The sequence below is a fragment of the Meriones unguiculatus genome, chromosome 10 (assembly GCF_030254825.1).
Source record: "Meriones unguiculatus strain TT.TT164.6M chromosome 10, Bangor_MerUng_6.1, whole genome shotgun sequence".
NCBI classification, from domain to species: domain Eukaryota; kingdom Metazoa; phylum Chordata; class Mammalia; order Rodentia; family Muridae; genus Meriones; species Meriones unguiculatus.
Genome location: NC_083358.1, coordinates 14413387 through 14434831, shown reverse-complemented (window position 1 = coordinate 14434831; position 21445 = coordinate 14413387). Strand labels below are relative to the sequence as shown.

General features: G+C 49.0%; 2 protein-coding genes across 3 annotated transcripts; both read left to right on the top strand.

Annotated features, from left to right (window-relative positions):
- The first annotated feature begins 1187 nt into the window (after positions 1–1187).
- Mon1b (MON1 homolog B, secretory trafficking associated) lies at positions 1188–12189 on the top strand. Its single transcript, XM_021632100.2, has 6 exons — positions 1188–1324; positions 1541–1701; positions 3119–3478; positions 3960–4779; positions 5115–5262; positions 7348–12189. The coding sequence occupies exons 2-6, from the start codon at positions 1551–1553 to the stop codon at positions 7546–7548; spliced, it is 1680 nt and encodes a 559-aa protein (XP_021487775.1). The 5' UTR covers positions 1188–1324; positions 1541–1550; the 3' UTR covers positions 7549–12189.
- On the top strand, positions 8542–20514 carry Syce1l (synaptonemal complex central element protein 1 like). 2 transcript variants are annotated; one of them, XM_021632101.2, is made up of 11 exons: positions 8542–8608; positions 15315–15377; positions 17180–17238; positions 17398–17479; positions 18041–18088; positions 18338–18392; positions 18996–19068; positions 19807–19876; positions 19951–20035; positions 20153–20225; positions 20446–20514. In XM_021632101.2, exons 1-11 carry the CDS (start codon positions 8542–8544, stop codon positions 20512–20514), a joined length of 744 nt encoding a protein of 247 aa, XP_021487776.1. The 2 variants fall into 2 exon arrangements, with proteins under 2 accessions (XP_021487776.1, XP_021487777.1); XM_021632102.2 differs by lacking the exon at positions 15315–15377.
- The last annotated feature ends 931 nt before the right edge of the window (positions 20515–21445 follow it).

Genomic DNA, 21445 nt, shown 5'->3' with positions numbered 1-21445 from the left:
GATCTTTTCAAAAATAGTAATATTTCTACATTGTGTCTTTTAACTGAATTATTTTGAATTCCATTTTTACTATATTATTATAGTAACACTCAGAAAGAGAAACTGAAGACCGATGAGAGAAAAAGGACCTGGGACTCCAGAGCAGGTGAATACACAGCCTCTTTCTAAACCTCACGGCGTTGCCAGGGTGCTGGAGCAGAACCGTAATCTGCCCTGATCTGAGTTTAGAGGGCAGAAAGAGGCTGGGGAAAGAGGATCACAGGTTTAAGGCCAGGCTGGCCTACATAAGAGGCCTCTGACTCAGAAACAAAATGAACAAAACTGCCAACATGGAGCGCCTTCCTCTGGCGGCGTAGACACCCCAACCTCAACCCCGCAGCCTCAAGAATGTGCTAGCAGGCGCTTAGCGACCCCAGATTCCTCTGTTGCTGCCCCTCATCCATCCAGCCAACGGTGACACGCGGAGGCCACGCGTCCCCAGCGCGCCCCGGCTCCGCCCACCGAACCTCTCCTCTCCGGGGGGGATGGGCTCAGGTCGCCCGCATGGACCAGTCTCCTTTTGCTTCCGTTAGTGCCCCTCCCGCACAGGTTGGCGAGGTCCCGACTTCCAAGAGTCAGTCCAACCAGCAGAGCCCGCCTCTTCGTTCAGCATCCGGGTCTCATAGGCGGGCTGGACGGCGCGCCACGTTCCTATTGGACGGCGAGACTGTCCGTCGAGCACACGCCCCGCCCCAGCCTCGCTCGTTGAGTAAAGGAGCGTGAAGGCGTCCCAGTTCTGAGGGCTCGAGTTCATTGGTTCAGCGCTGCTTCGCTCCTGTCAAGACAGGCCCAGAACCACGGTTTCGGTTAGAAACAGGGAGATGTCAGTCAAGGGATGGGCGGTGGCATTCACCAATGAACGCACACTACTTGCGGAGGCGCGCAATGAACGAGGCGGGGCATGAGGGGAAGGCTGCTGTTGATTGGGTGGGAGGAACTAGGCCCCGCCCTCCTGGCCCAATAGAACCCAGGCCGCGCCCCCTTGCTACGCGAAGGGGACAGTTCTCGCCCCGCTCCACAGCCGACCCTGTCTGCGCCCGGGAGAGGGTCGCGCAGATTCCGCAGAGTTCCGAGAGAGTTCCCGTGCCATCCCTACGGAGCCGGAACGCAGAGTGGCGCGGCCATTGGCACTGCGGGCAGTAAATACGGCCGTGCAACCGGAAATGTCCCGGGAGGCGTCGCTTCCGGAAGTGTGGCAAATCCCCCACCACACCAGGAAGTGTGGTGCCGCGGCGGCTCCTGGAAGTGTTGCTGTCCACCCAGTTGAGAGGCGAGCTTGAAACAGGTGTTAATGTATCGTTGTTTGCGGAGGCCCAGCGGAGCGTCACCCATCCGAAAGTGCCGGAGGGTGCAAGTATTTGGTCATGTTTTTGAATGTCGCGTCCTGTCAAAAACCATAGGGGAAACAGCACTAGGAATGTATCCAGGGGGCCTGGCTCCCTGAAGGCTTTTAAGAAGTTTTCTGTTGCTGCCCATCACCCTCGATTCCCCTTCTCCCCAGGGATGTGCAGATGGAGGCCGGAGGAGATAGTACTGTCCCAGCCCCCGGGGGCGTGGAGGACTTGGTGGACACGCAGTCGCCCAGTGAGGAGGCTGGAGACAGCGAAGGGGTTCACCCGAGCACGCCGGATCCCGGAGATGGGAACCCGGAGGAGGACACAGGTATAGCTTCCTTCAGCGGAGCCTTGGAAGCAATCCCTGGGGGTTGTCATTGCTAGCTAAGGGGGAAAGAGACTAGTGGGCAGCCTTTGCGGACCCCAAAAAGTAGCTTGATGCCTAGCTCTCGGTCAGTCGTTGGTCACAGACTTGCCGGCATAATTGAAATAATTGAGAAATGACAAAGAGGCCAGAGGGTATCAGCTGCTGCCGAGGAGGGGCAGCACGGTGCCCCTGCACGTGTATTCTACCCTGAGGGAACAAGGGTAGGAAGGTGGACTGTGCTGTTTTGTCCGGAACAGGTCCATTTTAACACTGGAGTTCCCTCATCCCGGACACCCTTCTGTTGTAGGGAAGTTAGAATGTACTTTACCTGAGCTTAGGTCCTTGGAGAATCAAAAAGGGCGTGGTTGGGTTGAAAAGGGGTCGTCTTGACGGGTGATGGGAACTGAGACAGGTGGTTCCTTGGGTATCTGGGAACATGGGATTATCATTGCACAATTAAGAAAATATGAAAACACTGGGTGTGAGAAAATTAGATGAGGTTGCAAATCCATGCTTGTCATTGAGTCAGTAGACATCAGTGGCAGTGGGGATGAATGTGGGTGTCGAAAGGAAGCAAGGGGCTTCCTTATGGATTTAAAATGATAACTTTGAGGGAAGAGCAGTGGAGATAGTGAAAGCCTAGTGTGTTAACGATGGTTAATGGTGGCCATTGGTGGTGTGAAGGGGCACAGGCATGGAGTGAAATAAGAACTGTCATGGAAAGGTTATCAAAAACTAACATGTCAGTGATATTAATATGTATTTTGGGGGGTGTTAATGTAGCAGCAAAAGTAAATAGGGGGAGTGGTTGGAGGTTAGGGAAGTCCTGGTCATCTGGATGTCAGTGACTGTTAATGGCCACTGTCATGGGCCCTCACTGGGTGTATGGCTAACCAAGAGAGTCAGTGGGTATGACTGGGGATCAGTGGACAGGGATGAGGGTAAAAAAGCGTTAAGAGAGTCAGTGGGTGTATTTTAATGGTGACCGTGGAGAGGTAAGTACACCTCAGGAAACTAAAAAAGGGGACAGAGGAGTTCACAAGGAGCCACAGACGGTAAGGGAATTAATAGTCATTCAGAGAGTAGGGTGCTTTGGAAGCCTGGGGATGGCAGCATCTAAAGGGATTAATGAAGGACAGTGAGAACATGTTGGGTTATTTGTGTTTCAGTGTGGGGCTCGTTGAAACCTGGGCATTAGTGGACATAGGTAGGAAGGTTCCAGCTACTGTCAGCCATGTTCACTGAACAGCTAGGAAGACATGTGGAGATCTTTGTCAGTGTGTGTGGGTCATTGGGGATCAGGGGACTAGTGAGGATTTGATAGGTTGAGGAAAGTATGGGGTTAGTGGGAGATGAGCCACTTAGGGCTCCCTTTCAGGATCCAAGGCGAAGGACCAGCCATCCAGCCCCCTATCACCTTTGCCTCAGGCTGAGGCCGCATCAAGCACTTGTGAGCACTGGAAAACTGCAGTTTCAGACAGCAGTCCCACTGGAGAACCTGAGAGTACTTCTGAGGGTCAAGGAGAAGACCCCAGTGATGGGGATCCCAGTGATGGGGACCCCAGTGATGAGGACTGGCGCAGCCAACGGAAGCATGTGTTTGTGCTGAGTGAGGCAGGCAAGCCCATCTACTCACGGTATGGTAGTGTCGAGGCGCTTTCTGCCACCATGGGTGTGATGACGGCCCTTGTGTCCTTCGTGCAGAGTGCAGGAGATGCCATTCGTGCCATCTATGCCGGTGAGTGAAGAGGAAGGCGGTGAGAACTGGGGGCTGGGGGCTGGGAATGTGGCCAGGGTGTTAGATGGCTAACTAGCCATGGGTGCATCTGCATGTCTGCCTGCATGAGTCTGTCTAGCCACCAGAAGTTAAGTCAGTAGGGGTGTCTATCTGGAGGTCCATCTCTTTGGGCTCTGATTGGTTGGCAGTATACTGGCTAGTTGTCTGGGAGTGAGAAGGCATGCTGAGTATCCTGGCTTTGTCTCCCACCAGCCGACTCCGTGCTGCCTGTGTAAACTGCTTGATTCCTCCACAGCCCACATATCTCTACAAATGTCCCAATATGGCCAGCATGTCCTTGACCTAATTTTGGAGCTGGCAGAGGAAGAGTGCAGGCACAGGCCAGGTGCATGTGTTGGAGAGCGTTTGGAAAAGGTGTCCTGTCTGACCTCTTGGCTCATTCCTGGTCTGTCTCTGCCTTACCCACTCTTCCCTCCCCTAGAGGACCACAAGCTGGTGTTCTTGCAGCAGGGGCCACTCCTGCTGGTGGCTGTGTCCCGAACTCCGCAATCTGCAGCACAGCTACGGGGTGAGCTGCTTGCAGTCCATGCACAAATTGTGAGCACACTGACACGCGCAAGTGTGGCCCGCATCTTCGCACATAAGCAGAACTATGATCTCCGTCGCCTGCTGGCTGGCTCAGAGCGCACACTGGACCGGCTCCTAGACAGTGTGGAGCAAGACCCTGGTGCCCTGCTCCTGGGTGCTGTGCGCTGTGTGCCCCTGGCCCGTCCACTGCGGGATGCCCTGGGCACTCTACTGCGGCGCTGTACAGCCCCAGGCCTGGCCCTATCTGTGCTGGCTGTTGGAGGTCGACTGATAACGGCAGCCCAGGAGAGGAACGTGCTGGCCGAGTGCCGGCTAGACCCAGCTGATCTGCAGTTACTGCTTGACTGGGTGGGTGCACCAGCCTTTGCGGCAGGTGAGGCATGGGCACCTGTGTGCCTGCCTCGCTTCAACCCAGATGGTTTCTTCTACGCCTATGTGGCCCGCCTGGATTCCATGCCCGTCTGCCTGCTGCTGCTCGGCACCAACCGTGAAGCCTTCCATGCCATGGCTGCCTGCCGGCGCTTGGTTGAAGATGGAATGCACAACCTTGGTGCCCTGCGTACCCTGGGGGAGGCTGCCAGCTTCTCTAATGGCCCATCAGCCAATGCCCCTGCCTACAGTGTGCAGGCTGTGGGAGCACCTGGCCTCCGGCATTTCCTCTATAAGCCACTGGACATCCCTGACCAACACCGCCAGCTGCCGCAGTTTACCAGGTGGGCCCTGACCCCATAGGCGATTGAGAGATGTCTAGCCAGGATGGTCAGCATCTTGTACATGTGAGTTAGGAGACATAGCCAGCCATGCTCTAGAAAGGGGGAACAGACAGTTCTCTGGTGGCCGAGACTTGGGCCCCAACCCAGAGGCATCCCCTTGCTCTAGTGGGAGAAAGGCTCTTCTTCCTAGTTTAATGGAGGCAGCTTGGCTTACAGTCACTGGATACCCTCAAATCTAATGGGAGAGGCTGAGCCCCATAACCTAACGACAATCCCTGGACTGAGAGGGGAGGCAGGCCCTTGACTCACCTTGCCACTGCCTCGCTCTGTTGCAGTCCTGAGCTAGAGGCCCCCTATAGCAGAGAGGAGGAGCGACAGCGGCTGTCCGACTTGTATCACCGCCTGCATGCTCGCCTCCATAGCACCTCCCGGCCCCTGCGCCTCATTTACCACGTGGCTGAGAAGGAGACACTGCTGGCCTGGGTGAGTTGGTCAGGCTGTCTGTAAATTAGTTCTCTACTGTAAGCTTGCATTCCCTTCTACTTTTCGCACCTTCCACAGGCACACTAGAACTTGCCTAGGTTTTTCCTTTATCTGAATCACTGACCCTGTGGGCACATGTGTCTTTAACTACAAAAGACGTTCTCACTGTCTGCAACCCTACCATAGCCTTGCCATTCCTTCGCTTTCCCCCATTAGCAGTCAGGGTCTTTGACTTTCGAGGATCCCATCTGCAACTATCTCTGTGCCTGCTAGTTCCCTTTCTGCCAAATTTAGAATCCCCAGCTCTCCTTGACCATTGCAGGTTCAGGACCACTTTGCACCCTTTCCCTAGAGTGACCTACCTGTGAGACTGTTAAAGATGAGATGAGCTACTGAGGGAGGCTAGTGGCCAGGCAGACAGTCCCATAGGAAGTAAATCCGCCCCCAACAGGTTTATTAAATAATAGTGTATATGAATATGGACCCAGAATTGTTCAAGGCTAGGATTGTTTTCATTCTCAAGTGATTTTGGAGTTGGAAGTAGCAAAGGAGATATAAAGAATTATCATTAAAGGCCTTTCCCTCAGGTGCGCAACATACCCTGGTCTCATTTTCTCTGGAAGGGGGCCACAGGCTTTGTTGCCTTGGCACTTTCAGAGGGCATCAGTGAGTAAACATGCTTGTGGAGTGTCCCTTGACTCAGGTCTTTCTCATGCTACTCCATGATCACAACAGAGGTCATGCAGCAAGCAGCATGAGCCAGTGTCTTCATGGTTCAAGGGCATGTGATGCCAGCTTGGCTCACTTAATTAAGCTGGAGTATGCACTTCTATACATTTAGTGTTTCCCCTTGTTCATCAGAAAGCACCTGTGGCAACCGATGGCCTGTGTGTTTGTGGGCTGAGCATTATTCCCCCATTCATTTTAATGTGCCTCTGTGATCCCGACTTGCAGCCCTTACCAGGTATTTGCTTTTCTAAGCACTCTGCTTTTTACATTTGTAGTTGGGACTCTATACAAGAACAAATTTGTTGGATTTCTTATTTAAAATTGCATTATTTATTTAGAGTGTATACCTGCACATGTGTTGAGTATAGAGGTCAGTGGGCAGCTTGTGGGAATCCATACTCTCCTACCAGGTTGTCAGGCTTGGTTGCAAGCGCCTTCATCCACTGAGCCATCTCACTGCTCAATTTTATATTTTATATAAAAATGGTCTTTTCAGATTTATCTTGAATTCAGTAGTCTAAAATATTTTCTAGTATTTGCTGCAGCTATTGACTTAGCCTGTGGACTCCCTGATTTAGGTAGCCTGGGCTGTTTCCCATTGGCACATTGCTGTCACATGTGAGCTCATCTTACTTGACTTACTAAGTCCTTCCTGGACACAGCCATTTTGCCAAAGAGCCTTCCTGTCTTTTTCTAAAGAACTTGCATTTTAAAACCAAGCAATAGTCGGTCCAGGGTTTTAAATCAGGTGGTCGGAAGAAGGCTTGCTGCAAAGATGGCTTCTAAGTGAAGAGGAGGTGGTGAGCTGCCTGGGGTCCTAGAGGAGGAGCTGCCTATGCACAGAGAAGGGACTGTGATGCGAGTGAAGGCTGAGTCTGGCTGTGTTTAAGGAACAGGAAAAACAAAAACAAACAAGGAAAGCAGTGGGAAGAGGTACAGGAAAGGTACAGGAGCACTCTGGGATCAGAGCTCAGGAGGGTGTGAGAGCTGCACTGAGCCTCCTGTTACGCAAGGCGTAGATGATGACAGCGCAGGAGCGGGAGTGTAGGGCAGCCCTGTACGGAATGATTGCTCAATGAATGTAAGTGTTGGTGGCACCATTATCTTTAATCCTCAGACAAACAAACTGAGGAACACACACAGTCAGAATCAGCCAATTGAAGCCGCTGATGCAGCTGGCCTTTTGTCTGCCCTCGACAAGATAATACCAGGTTGCCTGCCTTGCCCAGCAAGCCGTATCCAGTTGCTGCCAAGCTTGTCTTTCCAAGCTTCAGGAGCACACTAGGTTGCCTCTGGGAGCACAGCATTGTTCTGAGTAGCTCCAGCTCATTTGACTGTCTCCTCCCATCTCCCCAGGTGACCTCCAAGTTCGAGCTCTACACTTGCCTCAGCCCCCTGGTGACCAAGGCAGGTGCCATCTTAGTAGTGACAAAGCTCCTGCGCTGGGTAAGGAAGGAAGAGGACCGGCTCTTCATCCGTTACCCACCCAAGTACTCCACACCTCCCTCCACCTCGGGAGACCAGGCCCCCAGCAATGGCTTGTTCGCAGGACTCTGAACAACTGCTGCAGTGACGGCATTTGGCTTTTACATTCTGTCTCTACTATGGATATGTGGGTAGAGGGTTGTGTGGGGCTGGTCCCCGTCTCCCTGGACAGGTGGGAACAAATGGGAGAAGGAGGAAAGCAGCCAGAGGCACAGGTTGCTCCGTGAGCCCCCTCGTGCACCTCCACATCTGACCTCTGCGTCACCTCCCTAACCTGAGTGCCACTGCACCCTCTGTCACCGGCCATCTCCTCCAAGACTCTTCAAAGCAGCGAAGGTTGCTGCCGCGTCCATCTTCCAAGCAGGCCTGAGACTGGCCTGAGGCTGTCCTCAGGGTAGTGGGTAACCCACAAGGGCTCTGGAATTTGTAATGCAGGGGTAGGCTGTGCTTGAAACCAGCCTGTGGTTGTTTAAAGAAAACTGTACAGAAAGGGCCTAAAGCTGAATCCCACAAGACATTCTTCTGTCCTTCATGTCTTTTTTCCCTACTTAAAAAAAAAACAAAAACATCGGGCTGTTTTGAACATGAATAAAAAGGTGGCCTCCAGTATCCACCCGTGTAAGACATGCCACCGGACTTCCCCCATCCGCTGGGATGTAGCTTTCTGAAGATGCTCTTAGCCTCTAAGGCTTTCTGCTCACGGAAGTGTAACTTTCTTTCGGCCCTCTTGGAGCTCTGTAAACCTACACGGGTTGGCGCTGTGCTGTGCTGCTGCCCAGTACAAACCTGTTTGCTCTGGACATTGGCCACTTGCAGGAACAACCTAAAGAAGAGCCCTTAAAGAGCTTCCACGTACCACCCACCTCAACTGCCCCAGCATGGTTTAGAGACAGGGCCCTGAGGTTGGGCGCATGCGTGCTAACTATCAGTTGCGATGCAGACGTTCTGCGCTTGTTCTGAGCAGCCCCACCCCCTGGTGTCAGGCAAAGTCTGTAGCAGCACGTGCTGCCATCCCCACTGCTGTTTTTCTTCCGAGGCACATGCGCAGATTCCCCGTGTTGGGAAATGGCTGCTGAGCTGGAGCCTTTGATGGCGGAGTGGCGGGTACCTGAGGAGGCTGAAGATACCCCAGGTAGTGAGGGCCCACAGGGCAGACGGGAGAGAGGCTTTGGCTCATTATAATTGAGAGTAATTTTTTTAGAAAAGGTTTTAGCCTATTGAAACTTCTAACTTCCACAAAGTGGAAATAAATAACATATGTGTTCTCATCATCTAGGTTAACTTGCCAACTTTATTGACCATATTAAATATCTTAAGCAAATAGTTCATTTCAGAGCCCGTTACTAAGCAAATTCAGAAGGGATCGTGATATTGTCACAAAAACTGGCCTGTCGCTACCTAGCTGAGGGAGGGACCACTGTCGTTTCACAGCCTACATCACTACACAGATTATTCAAGGCTCTTGAGAATGGTTTCGCCCACTTTTTCCAAATTTGTTTTGACTTCAGTAATGACAGTTTTCCCCTCACTGGGAGCAGTGAGATGGAGTCCAGCCTAGAAACTACTGGAAATTGCAGTTCCTTCGAAAGAAAATCTCTTAGGATAAATACACCAGAAGAGCATTGTTTTAATTATAGAAAATTTCTAAACATCCTAAGGTATAGAAAATGGCATGACCGGTGACTCCGGCCCTGCTTCAACGAGTGTTCAATCTTTGTCCTTGCACTGTCTCTACCTTCTGCCCCCGCACACCCAGTCTCACTACATGAGCAAACACAGGAGGCAGCATCTCGCCAGACCTGCCTATTCAGATTCCATAACAATGAGTGTGGCCTTCAAGAAGGAGACCTGCTGTTTCCCTAGGCACCGGAAACACCTGCTTGGTGCTTGGCACTCAGTGATTTTTTAAATGGATAAATAATGAGATCATTTTAGTAGAATTTGTCTTAAATTGTAGCCACATGTTGGGTGTCAGTTTTCAAAGATCAGAAGTCAGACAAGACACACTTTATTAACCGTTTGATACAGTGTTACAGAGATTTAAAAACTTAGCGTCAACCTTTCAGATTCCTCAAAGTTTAACAAGTCATCGGCACTGGAGGAAGCTAGAAGGCATATCAGGTTGTACTTCTTAGACTCTGATTGGCCATAGGGCATCATACGTGGGAGGATCATAAAGGCACCAGTGGCCTTCTGGTAGAGGCTAATGTTTTTAGCAGATGCTGTTCCACATCTGCAACCTCCATGCTAGGTAATCAAGGAGACCGACTACACAAGCCTGGAGCAAGGGTGAGCAATGGTGAGTTACTAACAGGCAGAGACAGAAGAAGTGATCAAAAATGACCACATCTAGCTATATCTGTGCAGTTGTAGATCTTTTCAAGAGGTGGAGAAACACAGTTTTCAGTTGATATAATTGTTCATTCATAAAAGATGAGCCCCAGAGGGTTTTTTTTTTTTTATTGAATAATTGGAATTGAAACAAGGAAGGAGAATGGTTAGTCAAGAGCAGCTGCTTGAAAGGTGTCTGAGGTAAGCGCACTTTGTGACTCTGGTAAAGGCCTTGGATTTGAGGGAGGGGAGCAAAATAGAGGCCTCTCATGATGTATTGCTTTATTTATCTCTTAGAAAAATAGGTAGTAAAATATAATTTAAAATATGAGAGGGAGAGGGAATACTGAGCAGCACCTGAGGCTTATCCAGATTTAAACTGTGCAGTCACTGGGAGCCTCTGTATGTAGGAAATATGCACTGGAGTATTAAGGACTAATGGGCCATACTATCTGCAACTTACAGTTGAAAAACCCTCAAACACAGAGAATCTGATAGCGTTCCACAGCCTATTTCTATGATTTTTGTATACATCAAAAATAATTTCAAAATAAAATGTTAAAAGGGGACTTAACCTTCTGCAGGGTCTTTTCTTTTATAAAGTGGAAGGTTTTTGTTGTTTTTTAAGTTCACAGAGATGCTAGATTTCAAGTTTTTTAAAATTAGAATTTTAAAATTTTCTTATCAGGGGTTGGAGGGATGGCTCAGGAGTTAAAAACACTAGCTGTTCTTGCAGAGGGTCGGGTTTGATTCCCAGTGCCCACATAGTGGCTCACAGCTGTCTATAACTCCTGTTCCAGGGGATCTGAGACCCTCTTCTGACCTCCACAGAGACCAGGCAAACACGTGGTGAACCTGCAAGGCAGAACTTCATACACTAAAAGTGAAAAAAACTAGAAGATTATTTTTTTTATTACTCACCCTGGGTCTTATGACTAGCAGTAAAAAGACAGAGAGAGAGAGAAACATGGATGGAGCTTTGTCAGAAGTAGTTGCAAGACCAACTGGAGAATACGGGCTGGTCAGGTAACACTACATGTGGTCTGAGTGTCATAGACAGTACATGACGGCTGCTGATCATGTGGGTGTGATTATAGTAACAGACAAGCAAATATGGGTGATGTTAACTGCCATAGCATTGAGGCTGTGTGTGCTAGCTAGCATTCATCACGGCTTCCGCACACTCTGTGTTTGAAAGCTTTCATAAAATGTTAAGAAAACAAACACCTTTCTCTGTTGTGAGGTTTTCTTTCTTTGCAAAATGTTAAATAATTTTAAATAATTAAAAAAATGTCTTAAGAGGAGATGTCAACTTATCGGTAGTATCATGTCATGAGATACGGGGCCAAGGAAAAAGGAAAGTTTCATCTCTTCAAAGATTTTTGTAGTGTTTGGGTTTTTTAGAATGTTAGTTGGGTACGAGATTTTTTTTTTTTTAAGTGACACATGAAATACATTTTCAGAAGGAAGTGTTGGTGAAATGAGACTTTTTAAAAAGATTTTATTTATATTTGTGTATGTATGTGTGTGTTTGTGTGTGTGTATGTGGCGTTACTGAATTTGGGCCCCTTGCAAGAGTAGTATTTTTGCCCTTGTAACCTCTCAGGCACTTCACCAGCCAAGAGACTAACTTTTACTGCCATGCTCTACTATACATGTCTAAGTAATTAAAATTTTAAACAAACATAAACAAATGTATACTAGTAACTTATAGATTTTAGTGAGACAAAAGGATGCTAAAAATGTGAACATGCACCCTCATTTCAACAAGAAGAGCTCAGGGTTTTTGTTGTTGTTGTTTTAAGGTATACAATGGCTGTAAAGAATTTCATCCTGTCAATGTGCTGTAATTCTCCAAAGCATCTTCATTATAAACAGTGAAGGGATGAACATCTTGTCTACCATCCCATTAACAGCGTCTTTAAAATGCATTCTTAGTAGCAAGAGGTTCAGATCTGGAGGAGATAAGGTTGTCTGCGTATATATTACCAAAAAAATTGAAATGCAGCACTGGTTTTGCCAGTCAATTTGAATGGTAGACACAGCCTCTGATGTGGCAGGTAGCCTCTAAGTAGTTGGTATTCAGGTGTATCCAGCAGGCACGTGCCAATGAAAAGCAGAAGCGTGTGTTGGATGGGATACGAGGTAAAGTGTGTCCCTGGAAATGGCCTTGTAGCTTAGCTACAAAAATCCTGGCCTAGCCTGTGTGAGGCTCTGAGTTCAATTTACAGCATCACAAAAATTAATTAATTGAAATAAAAGTGTGAACCTCCTCCCCGGCTTGAGTCCATCAGAACCTCATGGTATAATACATTGTACACATGTATGAAATTGTCATAGAATCAAAAATAAATAAATGCAAAACAGTGACTTTACTTGAAACCAGAATATTCTAGTTTCATTTCTGTGGCTATGATAAGCTATTATGATAAAAAAAAAAAAAGGGAGGGGGCAACACGGGAAAGGAAGGCTTTATTTGGCTTACAATTCCAGGTTACAATCTGTCATTTCGGGGATGTCAGGGAAGACACTCCCTCAAGCAGATGGTCACGCCACCCATCCACAGCCAAGAGGAACATAGGCAGCCGTGTTGCCTGCTTAGTCCTTGCTCCCAGCCACCACCCCCCCATCTCAGGGAATAGCACCCCAACGGCTGGGCCCTCCTGCATTAATTACCAGTAAAGTCACCCCCCACCCCCCAGCGACATACCAATAGGCCAACCTGATCTAGGTAATTCTTCAGTTGAGGCTTGTTTCTCCAGTGTTTCTGGAGAAACAAGGTTGTGGCAAGTTGATAATTAAAAACTAACCAGCAGGGCAGGAGAGATGGCTCAGTGGCTGCTTTTCCACATGACCCGTTTGATTCCCAGCCTTCACTGGCACCTCAAAACCCCCTATAACTCCAGGTAGGGGGTCTGACTGCTCTTCTGACCCCTGGGCACTAGACGTATGCAGGTATTCATCCATACACATCAAAATAAAATACAAACTAACCAGCATATAGGACCTTTGCAGATATAACTACTTAGGATGAGTTCATCTTGGCTTAGGATAATTCAGTGGTAAATACCCTTACAAGAGAAAAGAAATACAGGACACAGTAATATGCAGTATGGCCTATGATGGCAGACACACAGGAAAGACCCACTTTATAGTACTTTGTCTCAGCAGCTAAGAAAAGGAAAATGTGATCCTCATGGCATCACTTATGGCTGTGAAGAAGACAACTATAGGCAACAGTGGATGACTGCTCCCAAATTATAGGATATGTGTAGTGAAAATCCACAGGGCTACCAGAAAGAATGAACTGGTCACCAGTATGCTTTGTCAAGTGAAAAGCAGATCAGCGACACCCTGTAGGACACAGTCTCTCCGTGTGTGGAGAGAGTGTGGAGAAAGGATGCATGTCCATATGTGAATCACGGAATGACTTCCAGGGAGAGGGACTGGGGAACTTGGGGTCTGAGGCTGAGGGAGCTTCTGTGCTGTCGTGGAGAAGCACTTCTGCATTCACTTCCTGCCTGTGGTCTGTGTTTATGAGCAGTGTTTCCTCTGTTCGAGGGATGTTGAGCTTTTATCATTGCTTTCAAGAATTTAGGGTATTTCCCCTAGGGTTCTTTGTTTGAATTTTTAAAATAATATGGGGCCGTGCTAAAACATCAATAGAAGTATGCATTGTGGAAAAAAAAAATGTGTTTCCTTGAATCAGGAGCCAAATAAGGTCAGTCTATTGGAGTTCACTGATACAGGCTACAGTTCATTATTTCTCTCTTTTTTATTTCTTCTCTCCATTCAAACTCAGGTTTGAAAGCATTTACAGTATTTACTGAACTCAATCTTAGAGATCGACTTTCATGTTTCAATATGGATATTAAAAGGACACTCGGTGTAACTAGTCAAAAATTTCAGCCTCAAACTTACAAATGTTTGGTCTTAGGGTCTTTACAATGAACCCAGAGTTGAGTGTTAGCTCTGCTTTGGCTTCAAGGAAGAACATTTTGTTTACTGATGGGACTATCTCTTAATGCTGGCATAGCATCTTCTTAGTAGTCCTTTCGTCATTGATTTTTAATAGTTATCTGTAATTATATGAATGGATTTGAGTAGAAAGGTATTTATGCTAAATCCAAATATTAGCCCTTAACCAATTACAGTGGTAATAAGGAGGGAGACAGAAAATGCAACTGCCCAATATTCTTGAGGCTTATTGGTTAAGCCTAAAGAGTTCAACCAAGATTCAGGAAGGAAAGCCTGTGAAACCAAACTGAGAGGGTTGAAGAGGACAAAGCCACAAGGCACTCTTCTGGAAAGGCAACGGTGAATTTACCATCTTCCTGTGGCTTTAAACAGTCCGAGGGGAGGACAGGACTGGGCCAAACTATGGTTCTGAGTCCTGCCCTCTTGTGAGGGCCTCTGTCCCTGCCTCAAGTGAGGCTTGAAGAATGTGGGTAGAGTCTTCCTTAGTGTAGGGTTTTTTCCCAAGCTCTCCACCTTGTATCTGGGCATGCACACATACGTGTGTGTGTGTGTGTGGTGTGTTGATTCACAGTCATCACAGTGTTAAGCAGATTGCCCACAGCATCATTATCATGTTCATCTGTCTTTTGTATTAATTTGGATCAGTACTAAAAATGTCAAAACCTTGGTGCAATTCCAGTTTTCTGGGGGGGGGGGGGTCTTGTTTTGCTTTTATCAACAGTGTTACAGTTGTCCATCAAGGGGTTCCTTGTACCCAACTCTTTCTGCTTAAAGTAATTAAGCAGGCCCAGGGGGTTGTCAGTGGGTAAAGTGCTTGCTGTACAAGTGTGAGGATCTGAGTTCAGATCCCTAGAGTACAGCAGTAGCCTGTAACCCCAGAAGAAGGTAAATAGGGCTGGGGGTTGGAAATGCATTGATTTCCACTCTCAGGCTGCAGGCCAGTGCAGCTCACATGGCCAGCCCCACGAACAGTGACAGACTATGTCACAAAAACGCATTGGAGAGAAGGGATAGGGAAATTGGCTTCGGCTCTACACATAAACGAACGCACCCCTACATACATGTACTTACATATGTGTTCAACAATACCCACAAGTAAATATTTATTAACATGAGTAGCCATGGCTAGGCCTATCAATTCATCCGGACTTAGAAATCAGGGCTATAATTATTTTTAATGAAATTTGTTTTCCCTGTTACATTTATTAGAACATCATGATGACTTTCTAGAGCAGCAGAGTCAAGAATACATACTCCTCTTCTCACCCTGCCTTTGACTAAGGGGAGTTCTGGAGTGTGCCTCTCGTCCTCTTGTGGAGAAGCTCATTCATCCAGGATACACCATGATTTTTAGAAATACAGAACAGGTTCCCCAGGCACCATGCTGTGGCTGGACACCAGACCCTCAGCCCAGCCCTAGCCCAGCAGGGTCAACAGACTGCCAACTGCTTTTCTACCTTGGTTTGTGTCTTTCCCACATTTGCCCTTCCTCCTACTGGGTCCTGTAATTCTGGTTTTCATCTCTACAGGGCAGGCCGCATCTTGGAATAAGACTGAAGACTTGCTGGAGATAGTGAAAAAGCTACAGGAAGGTCAGGTGTCCTGTATCTGAATTTCAGATTTTGAGTTGGGCAAACAGGGTTAGAACCTAAAGCCCTCAACACACAACTCAGGAAAATCATACTATTGTTCTTAATCAGTTCCATTTGTAAAAAATGGAAAACTGAAGTTCCATTTGTGGAAAACTGAAGTTCCACAGCTGAAAATTTAAAATCTTTAAGAGGATGGAAAATCCTTCTCCACTTATGGGGCCACATAAGTACAACACCCCCTCCTGCCACACACACACACACACACACTCCATTCACCAGTTAATTTATCTTTCCATCCATCCATCCATCCATCCATCCATCCATTCATCCATCCATCCATCTAACATATATTTGCTTATTCATATTCATGATCCACAGGCAAGCAGCAGTAGTATTTGCCCATCTGCTTATTAGAGCTGTGGCTTGAATCCCACGATCCCACTGAGTTACTTCCCCATAGCAACAGTTTTTACATGATCAAGTGTCTTCCTGGGGTTATTTTTTAAAAAAGCAACATTCAGGGGTATATATTCCTTGTCCTTTTAAAAACCACAAGTGACAAATGACAATACAGAGTAATTTGTACTTGGCATTTCTGTTGAGAAGGAACCTGGAAGCCAGCTCACACTGAGTGCCCAGTGAAGGGCTGGAGCAAACACTGAGTTTGAAGTGAGGCCTCCTACCCCACCACCTCCCCACCAGCCCATTCTCAGCCTCAGTTGTTGTAGCCACTGATTTACTTTGCCTTTCTCCCACCGTGGCTCACACCGTTCTTTGCTGCTGTTGGCTGCACTGAAATTTTGTATAAAAACTGCAGTTCTAGAAACATGTAGTGATCTATGCTGACCATCTCCAGAAAAATGAAGTCCCTCTGCAAGGATTTCTGCCAGTTGTGATTAGCACCCTGGAGGATATTTCTAGTTTCTAGGAAGGGACTCTGTCATCCGGGGCTAAGCTTATGAACCCCAGATTGCTTTAGGTGTTGGCAGTGAGATGCAGCAAATGTAAAGCATCCATATCCCAGTGCCTGTGGCTCACCTTTGATGAAGCAGGAGGAAAGCTTCTCCCTGTCAAGCTGTAAAAATGGGCCTTGAGGTCAGGAGCGATGCTCTAAAAAGACAGAACTTGCAAGGTGGCACCTGTCATCAGAAAGCCGTGCTGCCTTCATGATAGCCAGAGGCCAGGAAGGCAGCAATGGCAGCCCGTGCTGCCAGCTTTGAGGAGAGTGGGGCCTGGGGCAGGGCTCCACCAGCGTCCACAACACTCCTGTTGCAGCTGTAAGCCTCCACTGTGGCCCTGTAGGTCCTGCTTCCTCTTTTCCTCCCACTGGCTTACCCATTCTCTGTGGCCTTGCATGTGGGCCTTACCCACTCGAACTTGCAAGAGATTCATTGTTGCTCCCTCTACCTGGAATAGCTCCCACTCCACACACCCCTCCCCACGGTGCACAGGGCCTGCCCCTTTCCCTTAACTTGAGATCTTTCCATATTTCTAGAAACCCCAGCACCCAGCACCCTTCGGGTCTTTCACATCCCACCTTGTGTTGTCTTTGTAATGGCACTGCTGCCAGACTGAGTCATAGCTGTCTCCCCTACCCAGAATGCAAGCCCTGCAAGGTCCTGTTACAGACCCCAGCACAAGGCAGGTGCTCCATAATAGCCAGTGGATGTCTAGCAGTAGAAACTGGCACCAGATTGCAGTCCTCTACCTCCACCCCAACTCCCCAGTCTTACCCCCCCCCCCCCCCGCCTGGGACAGCTGAGCGCCTGTCTTTTCTGGCTCAATCTTTCCTCTTTCTTCAGAGGGGAGCCTGGAACCCCAGATTGAGGACCTGATTCATCGAATTAATGACCTGCAGCAAGGTACATTTGGGAATCTAGACTGGCCCGTTGATAGGAGCAGGAAGGATCCTGGACTCTGAGGGCTTCCCACCCAGCACTGTCTAAAAGACAATGAGCCATGGCACAAGCTGCAGGAAAACAGCAAGGCTGCTCTCACACAATGCCTTCTTCCCTTCTTTGGCCCAGCAAAGAAGAGGTCCAGTGAGGAACTGGGAGAGGCTCAAGCACTCCAGGAGGCCATGCGTCAGGAACTAGATTCCTGTGAGTGGGACCAAAGGAGGGATCCAGGGATGCCCTGACCGAGGCTGGCATTTTCAGACATGACTCGGGGGCCTTTGCCCAGCCTGTGCCCTCACCCGAAGTCTTCTTAACCCATACAATTTCAGATTGCCCGCTCTGTAAGGTCACCTTGCGGTTCTCAGCTCAGACAGCCCCGAAAGGCACACCTGGGTGATCTCATCTGAAAACAGAATCCTAGCCTCTCTCCACCCTCGTTTCTCTTTCCCTCTGCCTGCCCTCCTTAATTTATTTCCTTGGAGCCTCTATTTCTACGTGACATGGTATTTGCCTCTTTAATAGTTCACTCTTCCTTCCAGCATGAACTTTTTCTTTCTTCAGGGTAGTTACTCCTGTGACTGTTGGCAGTTACAGAGAACATGGTTATGGTGGGCAGGGCAGGAAGGAGCAGGATGGCCCCTACAGGAGATGGTTACAAGCGTAGGAGGAAGATACCTCCCTTCTCCCCTGTCTTCCGTGTGATTTTGCCTATTGGATGAGATTGCAGTAGCTTCTAGGGCCTGAAAGTGTCACCGTGTTTTCCAGTGAATGAAGAGAAAACACACCTCGAGGAGGTCTTGTGCAAAAAGCAAGGTATTTGTCACTCTTCCTTAGCCTTCCCACTGCTTCACAAAGCCCACGCGCCTGAGCAGCCACGGGAGACCTACTGAGAACTAGGTCATGGGGCTTCACTCAGTTCTCTCCCCTGGCCACTCACATGGAGGATGCACCCAAGCCCTGTGAGTGCCCACCCATGTCCACAGTGACATGGGCCCGTGGGCTCTGCCTGACCTTGTTTCCCCAAGAGCCCTCATCAGCCCGCCTTGTTTGATTTCTCCACAGAGGCTCTGTTGATCCTCCAGCAGCATTGGCAAGAGAGGGACTGTGAGGCTTGCTGGTAAGAGTCCTTCCCAGCTCTGCCCCAGCTCGAGTTGGAGGGAGCAAGAGCTAATATAATGGGTCATGGCTACACACTCCTCATTTCCCTTTTATAAAACAGACATCAAGACAGGATAGTTCCCTGATCACCAAGTGTCGGTGATAGGACAAATTCAACAGTGTGCCCATCTGTGCCCTCAAACATACAGTTTTCTTGGGAAGACACATTTGTAGGGGCAGTAGGACGGACAAGACTGTGGTCCTCCAGAGGGATATGTGGATCACATGTAACAAAAGAGGGTGGGGGAGGGAAGAGCAGTATTCTCAGGGCTCACACAGAGTCTGCCTGTGAATGATCTGTCCCTTCCCGGAAGTATACCCTCTGGTTTTCAGGATTCAGACCAAGGCAGCTGGGGTTATTCCTAAGCTTGGCGTCTGATGAGCAGCTGAGTAAGGTGGGAGCAGGGCTTACACGAAGCAAAGGTGCTGAAGAGAAGAGCTTTTACAGACCCCCAAAGAGGAGCACTGGGCAGGAGCAGAAGGGACGAGCATGAGGCACCCCAGACTTGACTGTGCCGAGTGTGGGTCCTGGCCACAAGCTCATTGCCAGATATTTCCACAGGTTTAATGGTGAACTACTGAAGGAGGGGCTGGCGGATCTGACAAGTCAGCACAAGGACCTCTGGGAGTTCCATGTAAGCTGTGACATCCCATCTAATCTCCACTCCTCCCGGGGCTTTGGTGTCGGAATGCTCAGTCTCCAACCATGCTCAGGCCCTAGTGTCCTAGGAGAAACTTTGGCTCTTCTTCTCACCTTTGGGCTTACACCTGGCCACTTTTCACCACCATTTCCATGGCTTGCATCCTTTGCTGGCTACGGTCACAGCTTTTGTGGATTCTATGTTTGCCTCAAAGAGCCTGTGAGAACCTTAAGAAAACCTTCATTCAGCTGCAAAAGGGAGCCCCAGGCAGCATTCCAGACAGGGAGGGGGCAAAGGGCCCTTTCTACCTCAGGGTTCTTAGGGTCGGGGACATATGTCCCCAGAGTACAACCAAGAAAGCAAAGGAGATAGATTCTGTAGCCCTGGAATCTTGTCTCTGACTGGTGAGCATCTGACTATAGATGTTGTGCACATGAGCAGAAAAAGCTATGCAGGTTAGTGTGTGCATTTTGGGGAAAGGATGAGCCCCTGGAACATTTGAAGGCTGGCAATTGGGGAGTAGAGGTTGGGAAAGTTGTAAGTAATGGAGGGTACATGGGAATCCTGGGTGAAGTGAGTTTGTAGACACAGCAGAAACTGCAGAGTTTTAAAAAAAAATAGATGTAGGGAAGGATCTAGGTTAGAGAAGGACGTTGTCAAAAGTGCAAAGTGGGGTGGGCTGCAGGTGTTGTCAGGGCAGAGGAACAGAGAGACAGGCCTCCATCCTTGCAGGTCCTGCAGCAGCGACTGGCCCAGGAGATCAGCGCAATGGAGCACAGCAAAGATCAGCTGCTGGTGGAGAGTGAGGCTCAGGCAGGGATGGGCGGTGGGGCATGTGGCTCGGGACCCACCCTGATGTCCCACCACTGCCTGCAGGGACTTTGCTGCATACCAGGCTGAAGGAGGTGGAGCAGAAGCTGCACAAGGCCAGGGAGGTCCAGAGCACCCCAGGGAACTGTGGGTGAGAGGAGGGACATGGCCCTCACCCTGGGTCTCAGATCTTAAAGCCTCTGCCTTGATTCCTCCTCCCTGATGCCCTGGGCCACCACTTGCTCGCTTTTCTCTGCTTTTCTCATAGGCTGAAGACAGAGCTGGAGAAATTAGGAGAGCAGACCCAGAGCATCCCAGAAGCCCAGAATGATAGAGGAGAGGTAGGCACCTGGTGAATAGAAGCAGAGACTAGAGAAAAATAAGTGTGTGTGTGGGGCCTCCTCAGAGGTCCCCTGAGTAAGAGGACCATAGAGGTCTGGACATCTCCAGTACTGGGACACTCTGAGGGAGTCACCAGGAGCCAGCAGGTGGAGATAAGAGGATGTCTGAGTGAAAGTGTCTAAGGTCCGGGCCCCTGCAACCTGTCCTTGCTACCCACAGGCTGGTCAAGAGGAGCAGCATTATTTGGAGCCATTGGTAGAGATACCAAGGACAGAAATGCCATGTTAAGCCTTGAGGACCTACCAGGGCTCACATCCCTTCCAGTCCTACCAAGAAATAAATATGATTCCAATAGTCCACTGAGTGTGTGTATATGAAGTCGCCAGAAGTAAGAGGCCCTAGCCATGAGGAGGGCATGTGTCCAGGGCATCTCTGGGTGGAACATCAGGGGGACCTCACTCATCAGCCAAATCACAGGCACATAACAGATATTCCATAAATGCTCGTGAGCAGTCCAGTGAGGGTCAGATGGTGTGGGTTCACCCCATCTCCCTGGCCAAACCCAGGGGTTCAGAAGCATCCATTGATGCATCCATAGAGACCCAGGCAGGCACTCCTGTGGTCCAGAGAAGCCCTAGCACCCCTCCCCCACAGGTATTAGTGTTCCCTGCAAGCTCCTTGGCATCTCAGACCTGTCCCTCTCTCCTGTACGCACTCTTGCAGCTGAGTTCTTGTCCCCTTCCCTTGCCATCCAGACATCCAAGCCAACGTTTTCTCGGGGCAAGGTTTCATCTGGGGTGACCTTGGCACTGGGTCTCCTGGTGGCTTCTGCAGTCACCACAGGGCTGTCAATATATATTAGAACTGAGGTAGAAAGACATCAACTCTGTAAAACAGGAAAGGATTCTGAGGAGGCAGTCGGGGGGAAGTGCTAAGAGCACAGTCTGAACAGCCACTGGGCAGGATAAGGCAGGGAGAGTGGGCTTGCTTCGCAGTGGGGCAGGGGTATATTAGTTACTGCTTGTGATGAACTACCATGACTAAGGCAATGCATTGAAGAAGCAGGTTATATGGGCTTGGCATGCCAGAGGGCTAGAATCCATAATGGCAGGGGCAGAGTGGCAGCAGGTGGCTTGAGCAGGAAGCTAAGAAATCATATTTCAACCCACATGCAGGAAGCAAAGAAGGAACTGGAAGTGTGGTCCAGGCCATAAACTCT

What these genes read in the sequence shown, in the direction of transcription:
- Syce1l (XM_021632101.2), top strand. Translation starts at nt 8,542, where the DNA reads ATGGCTGCTGAGCTGGAGCCTTTGATGGCGGAGTGGCGGGTACCTGAG. An exon ending in GAATTAATGACCTGCAGCAA is followed by an intron (nt 17,239 to 17,397) that starts GGTACATTTGGG and finishes CTTCCCTTCTTT; the next exon opens with GGCCCAGCAAAGAAGAGGTC. An exon ending in GGTCTTGTGCAAAAAGCAAG is followed by an intron (nt 18,089 to 18,337) that starts GTATTTGTCACT and finishes ATTTCTCCACAG; the next exon opens with AGGCTCTGTTGATCCTCCAG.
- Mon1b (XM_021632100.2), top strand. Translation starts at nt 1,551, where the DNA reads ATGGAGGCCGGAGGAGATAGTACTGTCCCAGCCCCCGGGGGCGTGGAG. An exon ending in CATTCGTGCCATCTATGCCG is followed by an intron (nt 3,479 to 3,959) that starts GTGAGTGAAGAG and finishes TCCCTCCCCTAG; the next exon opens with AGGACCACAAGCTGGTGTTC. An exon ending in CAGCTGCCGCAGTTTACCAG is followed by an intron (nt 4,780 to 5,114) that starts GTGGGCCCTGAC and finishes GCTCTGTTGCAG; the next exon opens with TCCTGAGCTAGAGGCCCCCT.